At 42.2% G+C, this 20,653-nt stretch overlaps 1 protein-coding gene across 1 annotated transcript in view; it reads right to left on the bottom strand.

Annotated features, from left to right (window-relative positions):
- ADCY8 (adenylate cyclase 8) overlaps nucleotides 1-20,653 on the bottom strand; it is a 237,202-nt gene that overhangs the window by 92,451 nt on the left and 124,098 nt on the right. The window contains exon 7 of the mRNA XM_055432577.2: nucleotides 16,610-16,880. Coding sequence (XP_055288552.2) covers nucleotides 16,610-16,880 — 271 coding nt within the window. The remainder of the gene's footprint in view (nucleotides 1-16,609; nucleotides 16,881-20,653) is intronic.

Below are 20,653 nucleotides of genomic sequence, written 5' to 3'. Positions count from 1 at the left end.
ATCTTGTTCTAAGGAACACAGGAATGCTTCTTTACAAAATGGTTTGTGGACCAATCAATTTAGGAAATGTGGATCTGCTGTTTGTTTACCGCCATCCATTCTTACTACTCTCCTCCAGAGAAAGGATTTTGTCTCTTATTGCGAATCTCTTTGTCTGGAGTGTGTATGCCAGAACCTGGCACTAAAGTAGGCACTCAGCACTGGTGTGTTGAATGAAAAAATTCTTATATCCTCCTATTGGAATCTCACAGTACACATTACTGAAATAAAGGTACTGAAAAGTTCTGCAGAAATCAAGCTTTTAAACTCGCATTTTCCAAACTTTTATAACCATGAAACAGTTTTTGCTCAGATCTCCTCTACATGGTTCATGGAGGACCACTTTGGAAATAGTACTCTAAAGTTCTTCCCTGGTTTTGTTTGCAACTCTTACTTAGTGGATGTGTTTCTGATCTCTGAATGGAATCTATTTATTCCCTGCCACTTTTCTTCCACAGGCTAATGGCTTCAGCTTTCCCAGTCACTTCACAGGTGACACAGTTTCCACATAGGGCACAACAATGCTCTCCAGTTTGTCCATACCTTGAGTACACTATTACACAGAATCAGACTGCATGCCAACGACATCAGGCTCTGTGTTGGAGCCAAGGCAACTAACACAGAATGACCTAGTAAACAATTACTCAGTCTACTACATTTTACGCACTTGAATGTGTGGCAGCTAGGTAGAATGTCCTACTGCTTCTTTAAAATCCAATTCAGACATCATCTTCTGCAAGAAGCCTATTATGAGTCTGCATGTATCCTTAGCACAGCAGTTACTGTGATGTATTGTTACCGCCTCATTGTGGGTTTGCCTGTTCCTCTAGGCTCTGACGTGGAGGACCAGGCACTGTGTTTTACCTGTAACTAAACCTTCAGCATCTGGCATATTTGATAAATTCTTAATAAGCACTTTTGGCATGAATGAATGCATGCCTGAATGAAAGTTTGAATGGCTGTGTCAGACTATTCTTAGGGCATTGTTTTCAATCTCTTGCTACCAAAAGTCTGGTGATGTTTTTCCTGTCTTCCCCCAAATGGACTCCAAATCTAGACTTTGTTTACCAAATTGCATTTATTAAATAAGAAGCAGTTTGTTTTCCTACTATTCAATTAAATGCCTAGTTTTTTTTCTTTTTTATCAGCCTGGGGTAACAGGCATTGCCACAACAGCTTAAGAGAATTCCAGCCAATAGCAAGAACCTTGAAAGGCAGCTTTATGATGCTTCTCAGCATGGGGTTTTATTCAGGTGTTTGGAATCCAGAACATGAGGTCACAGATGGGAAAGCACTAACAGTCCTTTCTGGGACCAATGCCTGGATAAACATCAGCTTGAGTGTTTCCCATGAACCAGAATAAAGCAAAGATTAAAGTCATCAGTGAAAGGGTGTCATCTTTTAGCCCCGCTGGAGATGGAGTCTTGAGATTAATTGATAGGTAGTTGTGACTGAGATCCTGTACTGTAGGCCAGCTCGCTATGGATTGGGAAAGACCCAGAGAAGATAGACAGCCCAGCAGGCTCAGAGCCTCACAGGGACCTCTGTCTCTTATGCGGAGATGACTTATCCTCTCCCCAGACTCTGGCTGTTTCCAGCCTTAGGCTGGAGGCTGCACTCCGAAGCAGGTATGCCCAGCAGCTTCCTCAGCTGCTCCAGAGCTTCCTCCCATCACCCCTATGGCAGCATCTCCCTGAGCCTCACCTGGAGGCCTCTGTGGCTCCACTTCAGACTTGTCGCCTGCAGGGTTTGGATTGCGGAAAAGGCAGAAATTGTATGTTTTGGTCCCTAACCCATTTTCTGTGTCCTGCAACTATAAGCTAATGCGAGAAGAAATCGCCAGGAACAAACACTAAGCCTGAATTAGGGCTCCCAGGTGTACACATTAGAGCTCTTTTTATTCTGTGCTGTGCTCTGTCGTGCCCTGCTCTTTGTGACTGCATGGATTGTAGCCTTCCAGGTTCCCCTGTCCATGGGAGTTCCCAGGCAAGAATGTTGGAGCAGGTTGCCATTTCCTAATCAGGAGATATTCCTGACCCAGGGATCAAAACCAAGTCTCCTGTATCTCCTGCATTGGCAGGGAGATTCTTTTCCACTGAGCCACCAGGAAAGCTCATTTTTGTCCTTCTACTGTTTATTAACCACCCCCAACCAGCCCCCAGAAGAGAAGACTTCTTTTTTTTTTTAAGTTATTTTTATGTTCTTTTTATGAAAGCTCACTTGGGAAAGCTTTGACCAAAATTATTTGCTCCAGGAAGAATGCTTATTGCATTTGAAAGTGGAACAATTATTATCTTTTCCCCTCAAATCCAGGGATGGGGAGCAGAGATTTCTTTGGGTATGCACGTCATGTTTTTCTGGTAAAAAGGTTCTAGGTGGTATTTATTTGGGAAAACACTGAGCTGGGGGGTCCCAGGGAAAATATCCACCTGGGGCCTTCCAGAACCTGCCATGTAACAATTTTTCCTTTTGAAAAAAATGGAGGTGCTAGTGAATTAGACCATTCTTTATAAGCAAGCAGTGTTAGCCAAGATTGCCACAATTTTCTCTGTCTGTACTCAGAAAAAATGAAATGTCACATTCAAATGATATACCTGATGCTTTTTCTAAAATTAGGGATATTGCTTACTTTCTCTCTCTTAAAGATATTTATACCATCATCACCTATCCCCCAAAGAAATCAAAAGAATGTTTAATGAGATCTTACTGTGGGAGGAGGTTTACAGAATACAACTATAGGAAGAGTTGAAGGAATTTTCATAATAGGCTCATAGCTTCTGCACCAGGAAACGAAATAACAAGCATCAGAATGTCCATTCTGTTGGCTGAAATAATAGTCCAGACATTTCTAGCCAGCCTGCTCCAGGATTCCAGCACCCCTCTGTAGCCTGGTTCCCCATTCTCAATTGTCAGCAAACAATGTCAGTCTGGGGCCTGGGCTACTTGAGCCTTCACTGCTTCCCACTTTGGAGCAGAATCGGAAGTGTGCAAATATTGGCTGGATGCTGCATTGGATAGGGAATAAAAAATGTATAAGCTCCTTTGTCACTTTGTGGTCTGAAATTTCAAACTGTTTATGATTAAGAGAACAAAACAATAACCAGGAAGGTATCCCAAATTCTGGCAGATTCCACAATAAACATTTACTAATTTGCTGCTGATTTGAAGCCCACAAACTCACTTTGAACTTTTGACTAACACTGATAAGGCAGATCATCAAAACAGTTTACTTATTTGGGGATTTAGGTCCCAGAAATACTAGGTTCCTTTCCCAGGGTCCTTTGTCTGACATTAAAAACCTCATTCTTTATTTCAGTTCATCCTACTAGTGGCTCCTGGCTTTGGACACAGACATGCTGGTTGGTTGCCTTTGGACTGTGTGCGTGCTAAATTGCTTCAGTTGTGTCCTACTCTGTGCAACCCTGTGGACTGTAGCCCGCCAGGCTCCTCTATCCATGGGATTCTCCAGGCAAGAATACTGGAGTGGGTTGCCATGCCCTCCTCCAGGGGATCTTCCCGACACAGGGATTGAACCTGCATCTCCTGTGTCTCCTGCGTTAGCAGGAGGGTTCTTTACCACTAGTGCTACCTAGGAAGCCCCTCCCTTTAGCTGAGGGGTGGGCAAATGTTCATTTGTGGTTGAATTTTCGGCTTAACCACAATTCCAGGTAATTGGGCAGAGCTCTCGAAACAAGGTTACCCACAGCCCACAGAGGGAAGCTCCCGCATTTAAGATTTTGTCCCAGAGCTCTGGTCCGAGGACCTCAGAGCCAGATTAACCCAGGACAAGCGGTGCCTGACACTGATTCTGTCCAGCCAGGAGCTTGTCTGGCTCTGTTTGACCCATCTGCTAACTAATTCAAGATTCCTTAAGTCTGATTTCATCCTCTGAGTTTCTCAGAAAGATGCTAATCTCACTTTGGGAATAGGATTGTACTCTTGTCATTACACACTTGAGCCATTTTTAATCAAAAATAGTTGCTAAACTGCTGCAGAATTGGCTGAAGCAGAACTTGGTACATCCATTTAGATGTGGCCACTTTGAAGTTAGATGGTTTGGGGGCAAGCTGCCAATTGAATTATTGGCTTTTAAAATATCACATGCACAGTAATGTGTGGAAGAGCTGTGCAAATCCCGGCTTGGACCTTATCTCAGGACTGGGTGGAGTGGGTGAGAGGGATGGTGTGGACTTCGGGAGGGAGGCAGGATTTCCGCTCTGGATATGGCTCATGAGCTGGGGCGAGGGAAGCCGACACACCGATGGCTTGTTTACAAAGCCACAGGATAGGTGTGAATCAAAGTACTCACAGCGCTGAAATGACTGGGCCAAATGTAATTGACTGTGACTGCAGGGGTGGCCACTAGCCCACTGACCAAGTGACCCTTTGTTCTGGCAATGGATTGGGTTGGCGATCAGATAATTTCAGCTCAGGAAATGAAGAAACGAACATCTATCAGGACCGAAGTTATTCAGATTTCCTGTGAACATCAGTGATGTAGATTTTTCAGAAATGTTAATGCCATGGGAAAAATTAGTGTGTGTGTGTTATATCTGTGTCTTTGTTTACTTAACAGAAATTTGCAGAAAATTTAAATATAAGAATTACCTAACTTTTTATCTTTTTTAAAAGGTTCTGAAGTAACTCTTTTCATTGAGGAATATGACCTAAGTATTACATCAAGTTGTTCAGTCGCTAAGTCGTGTCTGGTTCTTTGAGACCCCATGGACTGCAGCACAGCAGGCTCCCCTGCCCTTCACTATTTCCTGGAATTTGCTCAGATTCATGTCCACTGAGTCGGTGATGCTATCTAACCATTACATTCTATCAAGAGTTGCTGATAAATTGCTCACGTTTGGTGCTATAAGTCTATGGGTCTTATTATACAATTTGCTGATTAAGTTTAGTGACTGATGCTTTCCTGGATTCAGCTTCAAAGGAGCTAATGTTACTGACCTTCAAGAATGCAGCCTCTAAACTTTTTAACAGAGGTGGGGTGACAGACTGGGACCTGGGACCCTTGGCTGCAGTGCTGCGATGCTTGCACCTGAATGCACCTCTCCATGAACAACAAAATAGGAAGAAACTGTAAGGGACTAAAAATAACTGCGTGCATATGCAGTTGGGGCAAATTCTGAATAAAAGATACAAAAAGACCAAAAAAAGCCCAACTTCTGAAGAGCCAGGAGCAAAAATAGGGAGTTGGTAGCAAAAGCAGGGTACTATGCATACCCCTTGCACACAACACCACCTAAAGGGTGGACAAATGACCTAAGCCACCCTTCTGGCCAGACCCCTGGATATACCCCTAACCTCATCCCATATAAGGAAGAAGCGAGCCCTCATTTTGGGGAATGAGCAAGCAAGGGAACCTGTTACTTGTTCTTACTCCACTCTGCAGCAGCAGGGGCCCCAGTAAAGTCTTGCCTGAATTTCTTGTCTGGCCTCTGATCAATCTCTATTGATAGAGGAGACCAAGAGCCCTGGGCAGGTAACAATGGCAAGACAAAACCGGGAAAAGAAGAGACCGCTCCCTGGCTTCTACATCCTCTTATCCCAACTTTTCTACCACACACTTTATTCAGTTCAGTTCAGTTCAGTCGCTCAGTCGTGTCTGACTCTTTGCGACCTCATGAATCACAGCATGCCAGGCCTCCCTGTCCATCACCAACTCCCAGAGTTTACCCAAACTCATGTCCATCGAGTCGGTGATGCCATCCAGCCATCTCATCCTCTGTCGTCCCCGTCTCCTCCTGCCCCCAATCCCTCCCAGCATCAGAGTCTTTTCCAGTGAGTCAACTCTTCACATGAGGTGGCTAAAGTATTGGCGTTTCAGCTTTAGCATCAGTCCTTCCAATGAACACCCAGGACTGATCTCCTTTAGGATGGACTGGTTGGATCTCCTAGAAGTCCAAGGGACTCTCAAGAGTCTTCTCCAACACCACAGTTCAAAAGCATCAATTAGACTGATCTAATTAATTTAGCTCTTCTTGGCTACCATTATTCCTAATGTTTGTTTCTGAGTTTATCACTTAAGAACAGTCCTGTATCTAAGTACTCTCAAGATATGGACACCTCAGTAGGTGCTACCATGTATGATGTGTATGGAGCTCTTATCATCTCAAGCTGTGAAAATATCCTTTAAGGGACTAAAAGTGATACAGAAGTCATAGAGTGGGAAAGACACAATGGAATCTAGTGGTTCATAAGGAAGGACTGATGCTAAAGCTGAAACTCTAATACTTTGGCCACCTCATGTGACGAGTTGACTCACTGGAAAAGACTCTGATGCTGGGAAGGATTGGGGACGAAAGGAGAAGGGGACGACAGAGAATGAGATGGCTGGATGGCACTACCGACTCGATGGACATGCGTTTGAGTGAACTCCGGGAGTTGGTGATGGACAGGGAGGCCTGGTGTGCTGTGATTCATGGGGTTGCAAAGAGTCGCACATGACTGAGCGACTGAACTGAAGTGAACTGAACCTGGAATTCACAGTAGTAGTTTGAAAATCCTTGAGACGTGATGGTCTTTCAAAAAATTCCATCAATACCCAAAGAATTAGGACTATAACTCCTTGTAGACTCCAGGTGAAGTGAAAATAAGTACATACATAAATAGTCAAGATGAAGCTGGCCAGGAACTGAATCATCTTATGATGGTACCATTCATTTCCTTGTGAAGAGCAATAGCAATGGTGGGCCATGACACATGTGCCAACTCACTTTAAAAAGAGGGAATACAAGTTTATTCACACCAAATGCAATTTTCTTTGGAAAGAAAAACTTTGATATATATAAATTGCACTGGGTCAGAACAATGAAAGGTATTCATGGAGAAAAGATGCGAAAATCTTGACATAACTCAATGAAGAACTTTTACAATGACACATCTCAGCCCAGCAAAACTGGCAACAAGGTGAATAAAACTTAAATCCACTTCTATTTTTTCAAATTGAGGAAATAAGTAAAAAACAAACAAACAGATTTTTGCTTTCTCTTCCTACCTACCTTCACACATTTAAAATATCATACAATTATCTTCACATATTTAAAATATTACTGGGACTTCCCTGGCAGTCTGTTGGTGAAGATCCCTGGTCGAGGAAATTAGATTCCACATGCCTCTCCGCATGATCAAAAATAAAAATAAATAAAAACAAACCACCACTGTGTTCACTGGGTCCAGTTCCTCGGATGTTTAGGGCTCCTGAAACAACTAGTCAATCTGTGGTGAAAGAAGACTCCAATGAGTTTAGCAAAGTTTCAGCCAGCTATTGGCCATGGGGGAGTCACAGGCTATGTCTTGTGCCAACTTATATGCTCCTTTCCAGAGCTGCAATTCCATACGAGCCACAAACTCATCTCTCCCTTTATCTTTTCCACCTTAGTCTATCTCTGGACCTTCAGAGAAAGTGGGGATATTGCATCAAAGTTAATGGATCAAACTGCATACTTAATCCATTCAACGCTCTCTGGATGGCTTCAAATCCATTTGCGTTTCTGACAGAGTGAAAAACCAGATCCCTCTATTTCCTGGCTGAACTCAGCTGCTATCTTCAGAGTCGGGACTAAGAGCAGCCTGGGGAGTTTTGTTGTCAGTAAAAGCCACGTTACTGGAAGAGTCTAGATGGACTTCAGGGAAATGTCCAGAACCCATCATGGTGTCTATCCCCAAAGCCTGCAGAGGTCTCATCCAATGAACATCAGAGCTTAATCTGATGTTAAAAGTGGTTCAAAAGAAATTACCTATGGAGGAAAATTTGCCTGTGGCTTCCTCTATACCAAGACTGAACACAGACAATTAGATACTCAGCAGCTTGTCAGAGAAACAGCTGACTCGGAAAACACAGCGTCCTCTTCAAGACCGCTGCCCAGTATTTTGGGCATCTTTAGGGGTAGAAACTTCAGGTCAGGGTTCTCAGAGGGGAAGGAGAAGCATGTGCTTTGGTCCTCAGGAGCCGAAACCCAGGTTGAAATGATGGCCCTGTCTTTTCTCTCCTCCTGGGGTCTTGTTCCCTCATCCTTTGCTTCACTCCTGCTTGTCTGTAGATTTCAACTTAACCTCCCCTCTTTGGGAAGGTCTTCACTGACTACCTGGGGTCACTATTCAGTTCTGCTAGAATGAGAACAATGTCCACTGAGCCTGATGACCTGCTAGTGATTCCACTGGACTGTGAGCTTGCAGACAGCTGGGACTGCTTTGAGCATCTTCCCATCCTCAGCACCCAGTACAGTGCTTGGCAAATCGTAGTTCATTAATCAGTGGCTGCATGAATGAGGAAACAAATGGACCTCTGGGGGGACTGACTTGCCTAAGTCAAGTGCTAAAGTAAAATGAGTTTGAATTAAGAGTGTTGTTTGTCTTCTGGCCTTTCATATGCAAAAAGAAGGGGCCTGCCACTGAGTTTGCATCCCACCTTTAGAGAGAAACAGAAGGACAGAAATCAAACCCTAGTGATCAGTATTTCTTGACAGGAGAATACAGTGGTCATGCTGATTATTTTGCCTGAATGATCATTTTGCCTGAAAGATAGCAAAGTGTGATGATGTTTATAACGATGTTTGGTCCATCACCCCGCCCCGTTTCATCAAAATGCATTATCCATAACACTGAGAGAAAGGGCAGACTTCATCCCCTAGTTAGATGAAATTTCATCTCAATAATTTTTTTTTTGCTTTAACTCTTGCTTCTGATTTGGTATTAACATTTTAAGACAGTTCATTAGATAACAGTTATACTAGGAAAACCATAAACAAGGGGTATTCCCACTACTTCCCATCATTACAAATAATTCTTAGTGAATTATTTGTTCTCTGGGTTTTGGGTGGCAAGATCTGAAGTGTAGGTAACTCACCAGTATAGCCACAGACTTCCAACATGTGTCTGAGGCTGACAAACTGAAGGGGCAATGTTGGAGCTGAGAGAAAAGCCTTGGGACCATCTAGTCCAGTTCTGCCTTTGCACAGATGAGAACCCTGAGGCTGGAAGGGAGACATGGGGCCAGGACTCCATTCTCTTGAGTTTCTATTCTAGCCCTTCCCACTATCATAGGGGCAAATTTGAGGGCCGGCAGAAATCTACCCCAAGATTAGGAGACACACAAGGCTAACCGGCTTACTATGAGAAAAAGGGCCCTCAACATCAGGTCCATATGGCTTTGATCAGCAAGGCAATCAGATGAGTTTTTTTCTTTCAATGCCTACAGAAAACAGGCTCTAAGAGAAGTCCCAGCTGGGACTGATAAAAACATAATAACATAAATATGCTGTTATACCCTGCTTTCAACCATGGCTAGCCTCACTCCCTACACATTTCTGGAGTCAAGGTTCTCTAGGCTAAGTGCAACTAAATCAAATGGTTCATTTTTTGTTTTATTACTGCATAGACATGAGAGACTTTCCTGCTTAACCCTTTCCATGCCAACAATGATCGCATCAGGACTTTCAGGGAGTGAGATGTTAGGGGTATTGCTAACTACCTGGAGGAAAAGCTGGTCCTTTTCTGGAGTTTTCACAGAAAATTTCTAAATATGACTGCTGAGAAAGTTAGTCATCATCAGAGACACACACACACACCCTTTTAAGATCGACTGACCAGGAAACAAGACACACACACACACACACACACCCTTTTAAGATCGACTGACCAGGAAACAAGACCCACACACACACCCCCCCCAGGAAACAAGACACACACACACACAAGGAGAAGGCAATGGCAAGCCACTCCAGTACTCTTGCCTAGAAAATCCCACGGACAGAGGAGCCTGGTAGGCTGCAGTCCATGGGGTTGCTACTAGTTGGATACAACTGAGCGACTTCACTTTCACTTTTCACTTTCACACATCGGAGAAGGAAATGGCAACCCACTCCAGTGTTCTTGCCTGGAGAATCCCAGGGATGGGGGAGCCTGGTGGGCTTCCATCTATGGGGTCACACAGAGTCGGACACGACTGAAGTGACTTAGCAGCAGCAGCAGCAGACCAGGAAACAAGACACACACACACACACACACACACCCAGGAAACAAGACACACACACACACATACACCCTTTTAAGAAGACACACACACACACACACACACACACCCTTTTAAGATCGACTGACCAGGAAACAAGACACACACACACACACACACCCTTTTAAGAAGACACACACACACACACACACACACACACCCTTTTAAGATTGACTGACCAGGAAACAAGACACACACACACACACACACACACCCTTTTAAGATCGACTGACCAGGAAACAAGACACACACACACACACACACACACACCCTTTTAAGATCGACTGACCAGGAAACAAGACACACACACACACACACCCCGCCCCAGGAAACAAGACACACACACACACCCTTTTAAGATCGACTGACCAGGAAACAAGACACACACACACACACACCCCGCCCCAGGACACAAGACACACATACACACACACACCCTTTTAAGATCGACTGACCAGGAAACAAGACACACACACACACACACACACACCCAGGAAACAAGACACACACACACACACACACACACACCCTTTTAAGAAGACACACACACACACACACCCTTTTAAGATCGACGCATGAAGGTTTTAGAATCAGACACGACCGGGTTCCGATTTTAGTTCTCTGGTTCACTCACTAAATGCCCTTCAGGGAGCAAACTTATCTCTCAAATCACAATTTTGTCACTTGTAGAGCAGGCACATCACACTGACCCAGTAAGACTGATGTGGGAATGAAACGCAAAGACTTTGAGCAACACTCCCCACACGGTGCCTGGCCCCAGGCTCTCCACTGCTATTAGTGTCAGTGCCGCCATGGATGTTTATCGATGCTCCTGGTAAGGAAATGCATTTAATTTCTGCCTTGTTGTGTGGAGCACAGGCATACCTTATTCTAGTGCACTCATTTTATTGCACTGTGCAGATACTGTGGTTTTTACAGATTGAAGGTTTGTGGAACCCTGCCTCAGGTGAGTCTAGGGGTGCCAGTTTTTAAAACTGTATTTGCTTACTCAGTGTCTTTGTGTCACATTTTGGTAATTCTTACAATATTTCAGACTACCGCATTATATCTGCTGTGATCTGTGATCAGTGATCTGTGCTGTTACTATCACGATTCACTGAAAGCTCAAGTGATGGTTATCATTTTTAGCAAAAACGTGTTTTTTAATTAAGGTATGTACATGTTTTCAAGACACAATGTTATCACATGTTTAATAGATTACTGTATATTGTTAATATAATCTGTATGCACTGGGAAACCAAAACATTGGTGTGACCTGTTTTACTGTGATATTTGCTTTATGATGGTAGTTTGGAAGCAGATCTAAAGTAATTTCATTTGTGTTTTCGATCTTCACAGTACACATATGAACTTCATGAATAATGACCAAAGTCAGTCCACTATACAGAAACGACAAATATATACAACAGAAGTATCAAATCTATACTTTCCCTGCTGGTGATCCTTTTAAAAGGTCTAGAGGAGTAATGGAGAAATGCCTAGGTTCTGATGTCATGATCAATGTGAACAGGAGGGATGGGACAATGGTGATGATTTCTCAGTAAATGGGGGAGAGAACCCAGGCTTTAAAAGGGGGTTTGTTTCTAAAAGAATAGCTCCACCTCTCTTGGTATATCACCTGCCATAAAAATCAAGTGAAGTACATGTATGGCTGATGCACTCTGCTGTACAGCAGAAGCTGACACTGACATAGTAGTATAAAGCCGCTATACTCCAATAAAACACACACACACACAATCAAGCTAAAATGATTCATATCTTCACACAATGCACTTTACAGAGACCTAAAAGTGTCAACCTTTGATATCCTCTTGTAAATCATAAGTAAAAATGCTGTTTTGTCTAATGAATCCATTCTTGCTCCCTAAAATCCATTCCCCAGAGGCAGCTGGAATGATCTCTTAAACATCTAAATCAAATCATGTCACTGGCCAGCTTAAAATAGTTCTATCACTTCCCTAGAATAAGATCCAAAGTCAACTCTGTCTTCTTTAACTTAATCTTGTGTTCCTTCCTTCCCCACTCCCTATGCTCCAGTCACTTGGGCCTTTTTGCTCTTCTAACACACCAAACTTTTTCCCACCCCAGGGTCTTTGCACAAGCTGTTCCTTCTATCTATAATGTTCTTTTCCAGGTCATTCAAATGCAGGGTTCTTTCAACACTCATGTAAAATTTTCAGAGGTCTCTTGATGTAGTAAGTCTGCAGTAATTCTATTTGATCCTTAGTCATATATCCATCTATTTTCACTTCTCAGTACTTTTGTGTTTTGATTAATTGTCTGCATCCTCTACTCCCTTAAAATGTAAGCTCACGAAAGATGGAGGCCAAGTCTGTCTTCTCCTTAGGGGATCCTCAACATCTCGGAGACTAAGACTGTTAAACATTTGATGAACCAGAGCTCAAGCTTACAAATACATTTTAGTTATAGCGTGCAACCAGCAGGGGAAAAGAAGCTCTTCAGCATAAGGACCATTTTCTTATGTCTTCATTTTCGTCTCAAATTTTGTCTCTGTTCTGAGAGATTCAGTGACTGTGTTGATGACTCACTCAACAGCCTAGCCTTGAAATTTCTTGGATATCCTCCTTGAGGTCAAAATGTTCACCCTTTTGGTGTACTTCAGCTATCTACTTCTACTTTTGTAATTTTACATCTTAACAGTCCATGTATGATCATAAGCTTCTTGCCTTCTAAGTTTTCTTAATTTCATTCCACTCAGAGGCTCAGACCATAGGAAACCTCACAGGCATCTGAGCCAGGGTTCAGGGAGCCAGGACACCAAATCAGTGGGCAAAACGTCTGCCCATGTCAAGAAAAAAGGATGAAAAGCCTAAGTGTTTAGGGTGTCCAAGAGTGGGCTGAAACAACAATTTTAGCCTAATGGGGCACAGATATAGGGGCTGGGAAGATGCACAAATCTAAACCAAGAGATTATCTTCAGGTATAGATTGGGACTGAAGACTCACATAGGGGGCAGAAATAATTTTAAGTGACTTCCCTTGCTCCTGCAAACCACTGATGGACTCCTGCAATGGTTAGTGGAGAGGGGACTGGGATGGAATTGGGGGTCTTGGAAATCCAGAGCTCTCTCATATCAACTTGGACAATCTAGCTTCTGATTCACCACTGCATCAAATCTGCCTCTTGCCAATGTTTTTTTCCAATTCAGTTCAAATTGGCATTTTTTTCAGTCATCCTTTACCTGGGCCTTTTGGCTACACTGGACACTGTTGATCACCTCGTTCTTCCCAAAATGCTCTGCTCTGTAGGCTTCCATGATACCTCATCGCCTAATCTCCTCTGATCACTGTGCTTCCTGTCTGTCTCTGTCATGGGATCCTGACTCTCCTTTACCTCCCTCTGGTGTTCCTGCATGTCTGCCTTATACTTTCTGTTTTATTTTGAATATTCCTTAGCATGATCTCTTTCCCTCTCATGGTTTCATCTATCCTCAAATGTTACCAGACTCACATCCCTTGTGCAGTCCTTTTATGCCTAAGCTCCAGAAGTGTGTGTTCAACAGCCTTTAGGATATCTCTCCTTGGACCTCTCCCAGGCTTTTAGTGTTAACTTCCATCCCAGTATTGCTTATTTTGGTGGGCAGGTCTACCATTCATCCCGTCAGATCCAAGCAAAAAACCAGGAAGTTAAACTTGATTGGGTCTTCTCCTTTTCTACACACATTTATCATTTAATTCATTCAATCAGCAAACTGTAAACAAGCCTTGTTATTTGCCAGGTATTGTTCTGATTGTGGACTCAACAGGGTTAAGGGAAACAGACACAATTCCTGTCTTCCCGAAGCATATAAAACTACTGGCTGACTTCATCTCTAAAGTGTTTCTTTCCTCTGTCCCTCCTTCTCTATTATTCTAGCAGTAGTTGGCATGAAACAGATGCTCAATTAATCTTTATTGAATGAATGAATACATGAGAATTTAACTATCCAAACATCTGCTAGCTATATAGCACCGACTGCAGCATGGCATACCGCTGTCATTACAAATATTTCAAAGCATACTTTAGGAACCAATAGAAGCTAAAACATCTGGCCAGTTTAGCTAGAAAACCCCCAACAAAGCATTAGCATGTTTTGTCTGTGTTGAGCTAACACTTAGAGGGTCTGGGCTTTCTGTAGCACCGACCGGGTGATCTGGCAAAGCAGAGGCTCATTCAGGCCAGTCTCAATCTCTTCCAGGCACACTACGTCCCGGCACTGCGCATACGGCTCACTGACTTCCAGAGCTAAGCACAAGTGCATCTGCGACCATTTTAATTGACTTAATCATGTCCAAAATGGTATTAGTACCACTTGGTTATCAGCATATCATTGGCTCTTAAGTCTTAAGACATCAAAGCAGACTGAGATTACTTATCCTGAAGATGGTAAATACAGGCAAAACTCAGGTATCTTAAGATATATATGGTATGGTTAAACACCAAAAATAATAATCTTTGACTAATAATGACATCTTTATGAGATCAGTTAAGATCATCAGGAAGTTAGCAGAGAAATATTTCTAGTATTCCTATATAATTCTACCAGATCAGTCAATCATGAATTAAAACCAAGTATCTCTACCTCTCTTCTGGTTCTCAATTCTTTGTAGCAAGGATAGGCACACTGAGACTAGCACAATTATTAACAGAAATTATCCCCATTTCCACAATCAGCTTAAATGGACGGAGTTTTTCAAAAGGAAAGACCAAAAATAAAAGGGAAAACAAAAAAGCAAGAGAGACAACTTTATGCACAGTTACTGAGGTGCTCAGGGTGAGGTGTGCATCTTTTTAAAAATAACCATCATTCAGGCTCAAGTTAACAACAGACAGAGGAAACAGATGGTACTTTCAGCGGGGCATGCACCAACTCCAGGAAGTATTTAAGACTGTAGTTTTCTATAATAGCAAATTGTACCATGCGCACCAGTTCAGGGATGGAACTGAAATCAGTGATGACTTGTGTGGGCATAATCATTTGGGAGGAAAGTAAATACTCTCAAAAGAACAGTGACGACCTAAGGGTCGACTCTTGCAACGCATGCAGACACGGTTCAACCTGCATCTTTGCCCGGTGGAATGGGTTCCATGAATTGATCTACAGCTCCTTCACACAGAGCTGGAAGGAACCAGAGGTTACTCTGGCCTCAGAGCACCCTGTCGATCTTTCAAATGCAGAAGAAAGAGGCAAGACTTTCAGCATTTTAACCTTTTCTATTTCACATGCCTTTAAACAGACAGATTTTTCTTATTGACAAATCAATGAGAAATGTTCAGTTCTGGGGATTAAAACAATTAATTTCTATATGTCTTCACAAAGCTCCAGATACTATCAATGTGGTCTGTTTACTTCATAGCAGTTTCAGCTTTTCCTTGGCTCAGGAGCATGTCAGAAACTGTTTACAAGTGTTATATATGGACTTTTTTGGGTAAGTTTCTTTAAAAAAGTGCAGTGAATTCACATAACTTACATAAGGTCAACTATGTGTGCCTGGCCTAAATAACGAAAGGGGAAAACCCACATCAGAGGAGGTGATTTTGGCTGTGCTCTGACCAAGCAGTCTGGGCAGTGGAGCATCCCTGAAGCCACTTTGGTTCTCCTTTGATCAACCTCAGTTCCCTGGTGCCTCTCAGAGTAAGAGCATCTCACTGGGCTTAGTGTGATTCTAGTATTTGAAGATATACTTTAAAAAATAATTTGATTCTTTGATCATTTACACTTTATGTACTGACTGTGTTGCCCTGTCTCAGGCGTGCACTGCTCAGTCGCTTCAGTCACGTCTGACTCTTTGTGACCCTATGGACAACAGCCCACTAGGTTCCTCTGTCCATGGGATTCTCCAGACAAGAATACTGGAGCAGATTGCCATGCCCTCTTCCAGGGGATCTTCCTGAACCAGGGATCAAACCTGTGTCTCCTGCATTGCAGGTGGATTCTTTAGCATCTGAGCCACCAGGGATATCCATCCTATCTCTCATAGAAGATGCAAATCCATGCTACATAAGAATAGCATCATATTGATGGCTTTGAAATTGTTTGCTACTCTTGAATGACATCACTTTATCTCACTTGCAGCTATTATGTTTCTCAATCAACAGTGACTTTCTGATTCTAAATTTCAGAGGGTACCTCAGTTCTCTGAGCCAGTCAACTAACCGAAAAAAAAAAAAAGACATTCTCATGGATTTGACCTTCCTCTTCTGTTGCTAGTTTCATAACATGAGGTTTATCTTCTTCAACATGAGGAATTAGTTTTGGTAAACTGATAATTCAACTTCACATGACATTTATTGTTAACTAGGTCAAAAAAAAAAAAAGAAGTGGGTGTTGAGAGCCCTCTGGTATTCCTGGCATTTCCTGAAATTGACTGTATAAGTTAATTCCATCCTGAGGATACATGTTTGATCATTTATGATTAAGATGCTCAACCGAGAAAAGGTTAAAGATGAATCGGTTTTCCCTGAGGCATCTGGGTTGGAGGTGCACATGCATTCACAGCAAACCAGAAGAAGGAAGCCAGGACTTACGTTCTGTTTCCCCACTATGTTATCGAAGGGCAGTTCAGGGCTCCAAGATCCCTCTGTGAACGTCGCCCCACTGTTTCTCCTGTCTGAGGAGCTTACGGACTCCTTGACGATGTCTTCGGGCAAAGACAGCAGACTCTCCTCAGGCTGCTTAATTAAATAGGTCTCTATATTATGCTTCCTCAAGAATTCATTCCTCTCTTTACCGTGACCCTCTTCCACATTATAGTCACCGTTGAGGCAGTCCAGCGTGGCTTTGGAAATGTGAATCCGCCTGTGTGGACAAAGCATAGGTTGTCATACACCTGACGTGGCTTGCAAAGGCCATCTCTGTTTTTGGTTCTTGTGCAAACCCGACATCAGGGCTGTACATGGGTGCTGGGAGGACATGTCCTCAAGGACTGTATCTGTTCCTCTGAAAAAAAGCAAAAAGAATAAAAGAAAACAGAAATATAAGCATAAATCAATGAGCAGAGTATCCATCACCAACTTCACCCCAAGGGACCCTGTAGCCTCTGATAAATTGCAGCCCCACTGAGACACATTTAAGCAACCTCCTTTTTTCCTTCATGACTGTCAGCCTGATCCCAGCAACTTTTAAACACAAGTGATTTTTTTTTCAATTGTGTTGATTATTTTGGAAAAACAAGTTTCATAAATGTTGTTGAACCCAAAGGCAGTTATTGTCAGATTACTATGCAAATGTATACTTTTCCTATCATTTCAATTTTCACACATTTGTGCCTTATTTCTTCAATTATCTACAATCTTCTTAAGAACAAAGGCAGGTCTTACAAGTCCACAGGGCAACATGGAGGGATCCTTTAGGAAAACTACTGTAAGATGCAATTTGCCCTGTAATGTGTATGTGAAAAGCAGAAAAGAACAAAGCTGTGGATATGCACAGGCTAGGCTCACTCACGGGGTAACAGACTCGTATCAGTCACCGCAGTCCAAGATTCTAGTTTCTTGTTTTAGCCAAACAACAGATGACATCAAGTGCTTTAAAGATCAGATGTGAATCTGGGGAATGTCACATGGTAAATCCTTCCGGACAAAAGTTTTTCTATTCTCGTCACTAACTGAATCTGACTGCCTATTGTGCTGCATTGTGGTCTGGGGAGACTCACTTGTTGCTTACAAGCATGGACACTTTGGCCAGCTTGCTTGCACTGGAACCCTAGCTCTACCACTTGCTAGCTGAAAGATCTTGGACAAGTTATTTAACCTTTCTAGGTGTCTATTTTATCACCCATAACAACGGGGAAAATAATAGTATTCATTTCTAGGGTCATCACGAGTATTTTAAGAGTTGACTCGTGTAAAGCAGTCAAAACAGTTTGTGGCACACTACATGTGCTACAAAAGAAAACCCTTGAAGTGCTCTTCAGAATGGCACTGTTTAATTTCTGTTGTTTATTCCATGCCTCCTCAAGGCTTATGGGATACAGTACATGTTCTGAACAAGATCTATAAGACTTCTACTCTGTAGATCCTGCTTCTTCAAGGATCATTCGCTGACACTCTCTCCCGTTAATCAAGTGATTGGCATGTCCTCAAATTCAAGGTGCTATTTCACGCCTGCTAAACTCAGAGCAAGCCATTCTCCTTGCCTAGAATGCTCACCCCACGTTCCTGATTCAGCACAAATTCCTTTCTCTCGGCTGACTTCCATGCTCTTGAATATATGAATGGATGAATAATGTAGATACTTAAGACTTTGCTTGGCTTCTGGATTCTAGAAACAATATATCCAAGGAAACAATTTTTTAAAGTGACTTTTCCAAATGCATTTTAATTAGTACTATCTCTGCTTCTCCCTGTCACCCTCCTTGCTTACAGAGAAAATAATTCACTGCAAAGACATGTAAAGAAACTGCCAGCAACACATTTCTGATCATTTAAGGTACATTCTGCACATTTTCCAAATAAGTATTCTTGTATACAGTCATTGATGTCACAGGTAAGGTAAAATACAAGCAGGCTTCACTTTATTGTGCTTCCCTTTATTTTGCTTCACAGCTATTTCATTTCTTCTTAAATACAAATTGAAGGTCTGCGGCAACCTTGCACTGAGCAAGTCTATCAGAGCCATTTTTCCAACAATCTTTACTCACTTTATGTCTGTGTCATGTTTTGGTAATTTTCAAAACATTTCAAATTCGACCACTATTGTATTTGCTATGATGATCTGTGATCTTTGATGCTATTGTTGCAAAAAGGTTACAACTTGCTGAAGGCTCCGGTGGTGGTTAGCCTCTTTTTAGCAAGAAAGTATTTTTTAATTGAGGTATGTGCCTTTTTTTAGACACACTGCTATTGCACCCTTAATAAACTATGGTATAGTGTTAACATAACTTATATGTGCTGAGAAACCAAAAACTTTGTGTGATTTGTTTTACTGGGGTATTTGCTTTATTGTAGTGGTCTAGAATCCAGTTTGCAGTATCTCCAAGGTACACCCATATTAAAAATAAAAGCATGTGAAAGTTGTTTTGAGCTCTCTAGAGAAAAGGGCTAATTACAAAATATTTTCATGATAAATTTTGTTAGTATATAGGCACTCAGCTCAGTAGTGTTGACTTAGGAGAATAAAAAAGTTGTTTCACCTTCCATGAAATAAAAAGCTGTCCCAGTCTTTCTCAGATCAGTCTCAGAGCTGGGTGCTTGAAAGCTGTCTTTTTCTCTCAGGCAAAATGAAACACTTGGAAGTGTTTTATAAAGTCCGATGGGTGATTTTCTTTAAAAATAATCAAGCTACACATCACCCCATTTGGTATTGTCTCTGGATTCTGCATTTTATCATTCTGTGGTCAGTGCTAAGGGGGACTAATATTTGCATATCCTAAATCAACAGTATGTTTCCCATAGTGAAAGACAGCCTTCCCATCATTTACTATGATCCTTCTGCTGAAATTCTAATCAATATTTAAATGCTTTGATAGAAATGGAATTTCAGGGGCTCATTTTCATCTTTGCTACTATCTGGAGCTTTGGGGTAAGATATTTGCAGCTGAGATCTGGTGAATACATTTCCCTGTAAGGAAATGAGTCAGTTCTCAGACAATATTCTCATATATTGGTTAGGTAAATCTGACAGTTTCTGATAATTTTAAATGCCATGACATAATAATAATAGTCATGACGGTAAATAAGTTCTAACAGGTGGGCAACACTTACTTTGCATAAATGTTATTTTATACCCAAATGTAATCTATATGCTTTGTTCTAGGAATCATCTAATTTCCACTCCTTCCAACAACTGTAGGTGATAAAGCAGTTCCCCTCCTCATTTTGCTGACAGTGAAACTGGCTCAGAAGCAATGAGTAAGTAACTGGACCAAAGTCCTATGAATGGGAGAGGACAGAGCTGGATGGGGATTACAGCTTTCACCTTCAGAGTCCTTCCAAGACCCACAGCTACATCACATAGTCATTACTACAACCATAACCGTAATTACCTCCTGAGCAAAGAACTTTATATACATTGCTTCACTTAACTAAAAGTTGAGAGCAGCAGCACCAGCATCACCTGGGAGTTTGTTAGGGAGGCACATTCTTTGTTCCCATCCCAGACATGTTGATCAGAAACTCTGAGGATGGGCCCAGCTACTGGTGGTGTAACAAATAACGTATGGATTTTGCATGACTCCAGGGAATAGACCATCAACCGTATGCCATGGTGTTGCATGCCTCCTTCCCTCCTTCCTATGCTCTGTGCATCATACTCGGCACTGCACACACAATGTGGGGCTGGAGAGTCATAATAAACGACAATCTTGAGCAGACAGGACTGATAAATTAACAATGGGAGAGAGTGATGGGTAGGGAGACCCTTCATAGCTATGCTTATGTGACATATTTCATTTCTTTGAGCCTCCCCATTAAAACAAGGAAGCTGCTATTTACTATATGGAGAGATCAAATGGCATGATGTATTCATGGTATTTATCAGACCGTCTAGTGCATAAAAGATACTTGACTTTAGAATGGGGGTTTAGAATGAGGGGCTATCTCTCTCACTGAAAGGAAAAGTAAGCTGAGTTT

The sequence above is a fragment of the Moschus berezovskii genome, chromosome 16 (assembly GCF_049115385.1).
Source record: "Moschus berezovskii isolate FMDL1 chromosome 16, NW_MosBer_1.0, whole genome shotgun sequence".
Classification (NCBI taxonomy): Eukaryota; Metazoa; Chordata; class Mammalia; order Artiodactyla; family Moschidae; genus Moschus; species Moschus berezovskii.
This window is presented reverse-complemented; position numbering and strand designations above follow the sequence as displayed.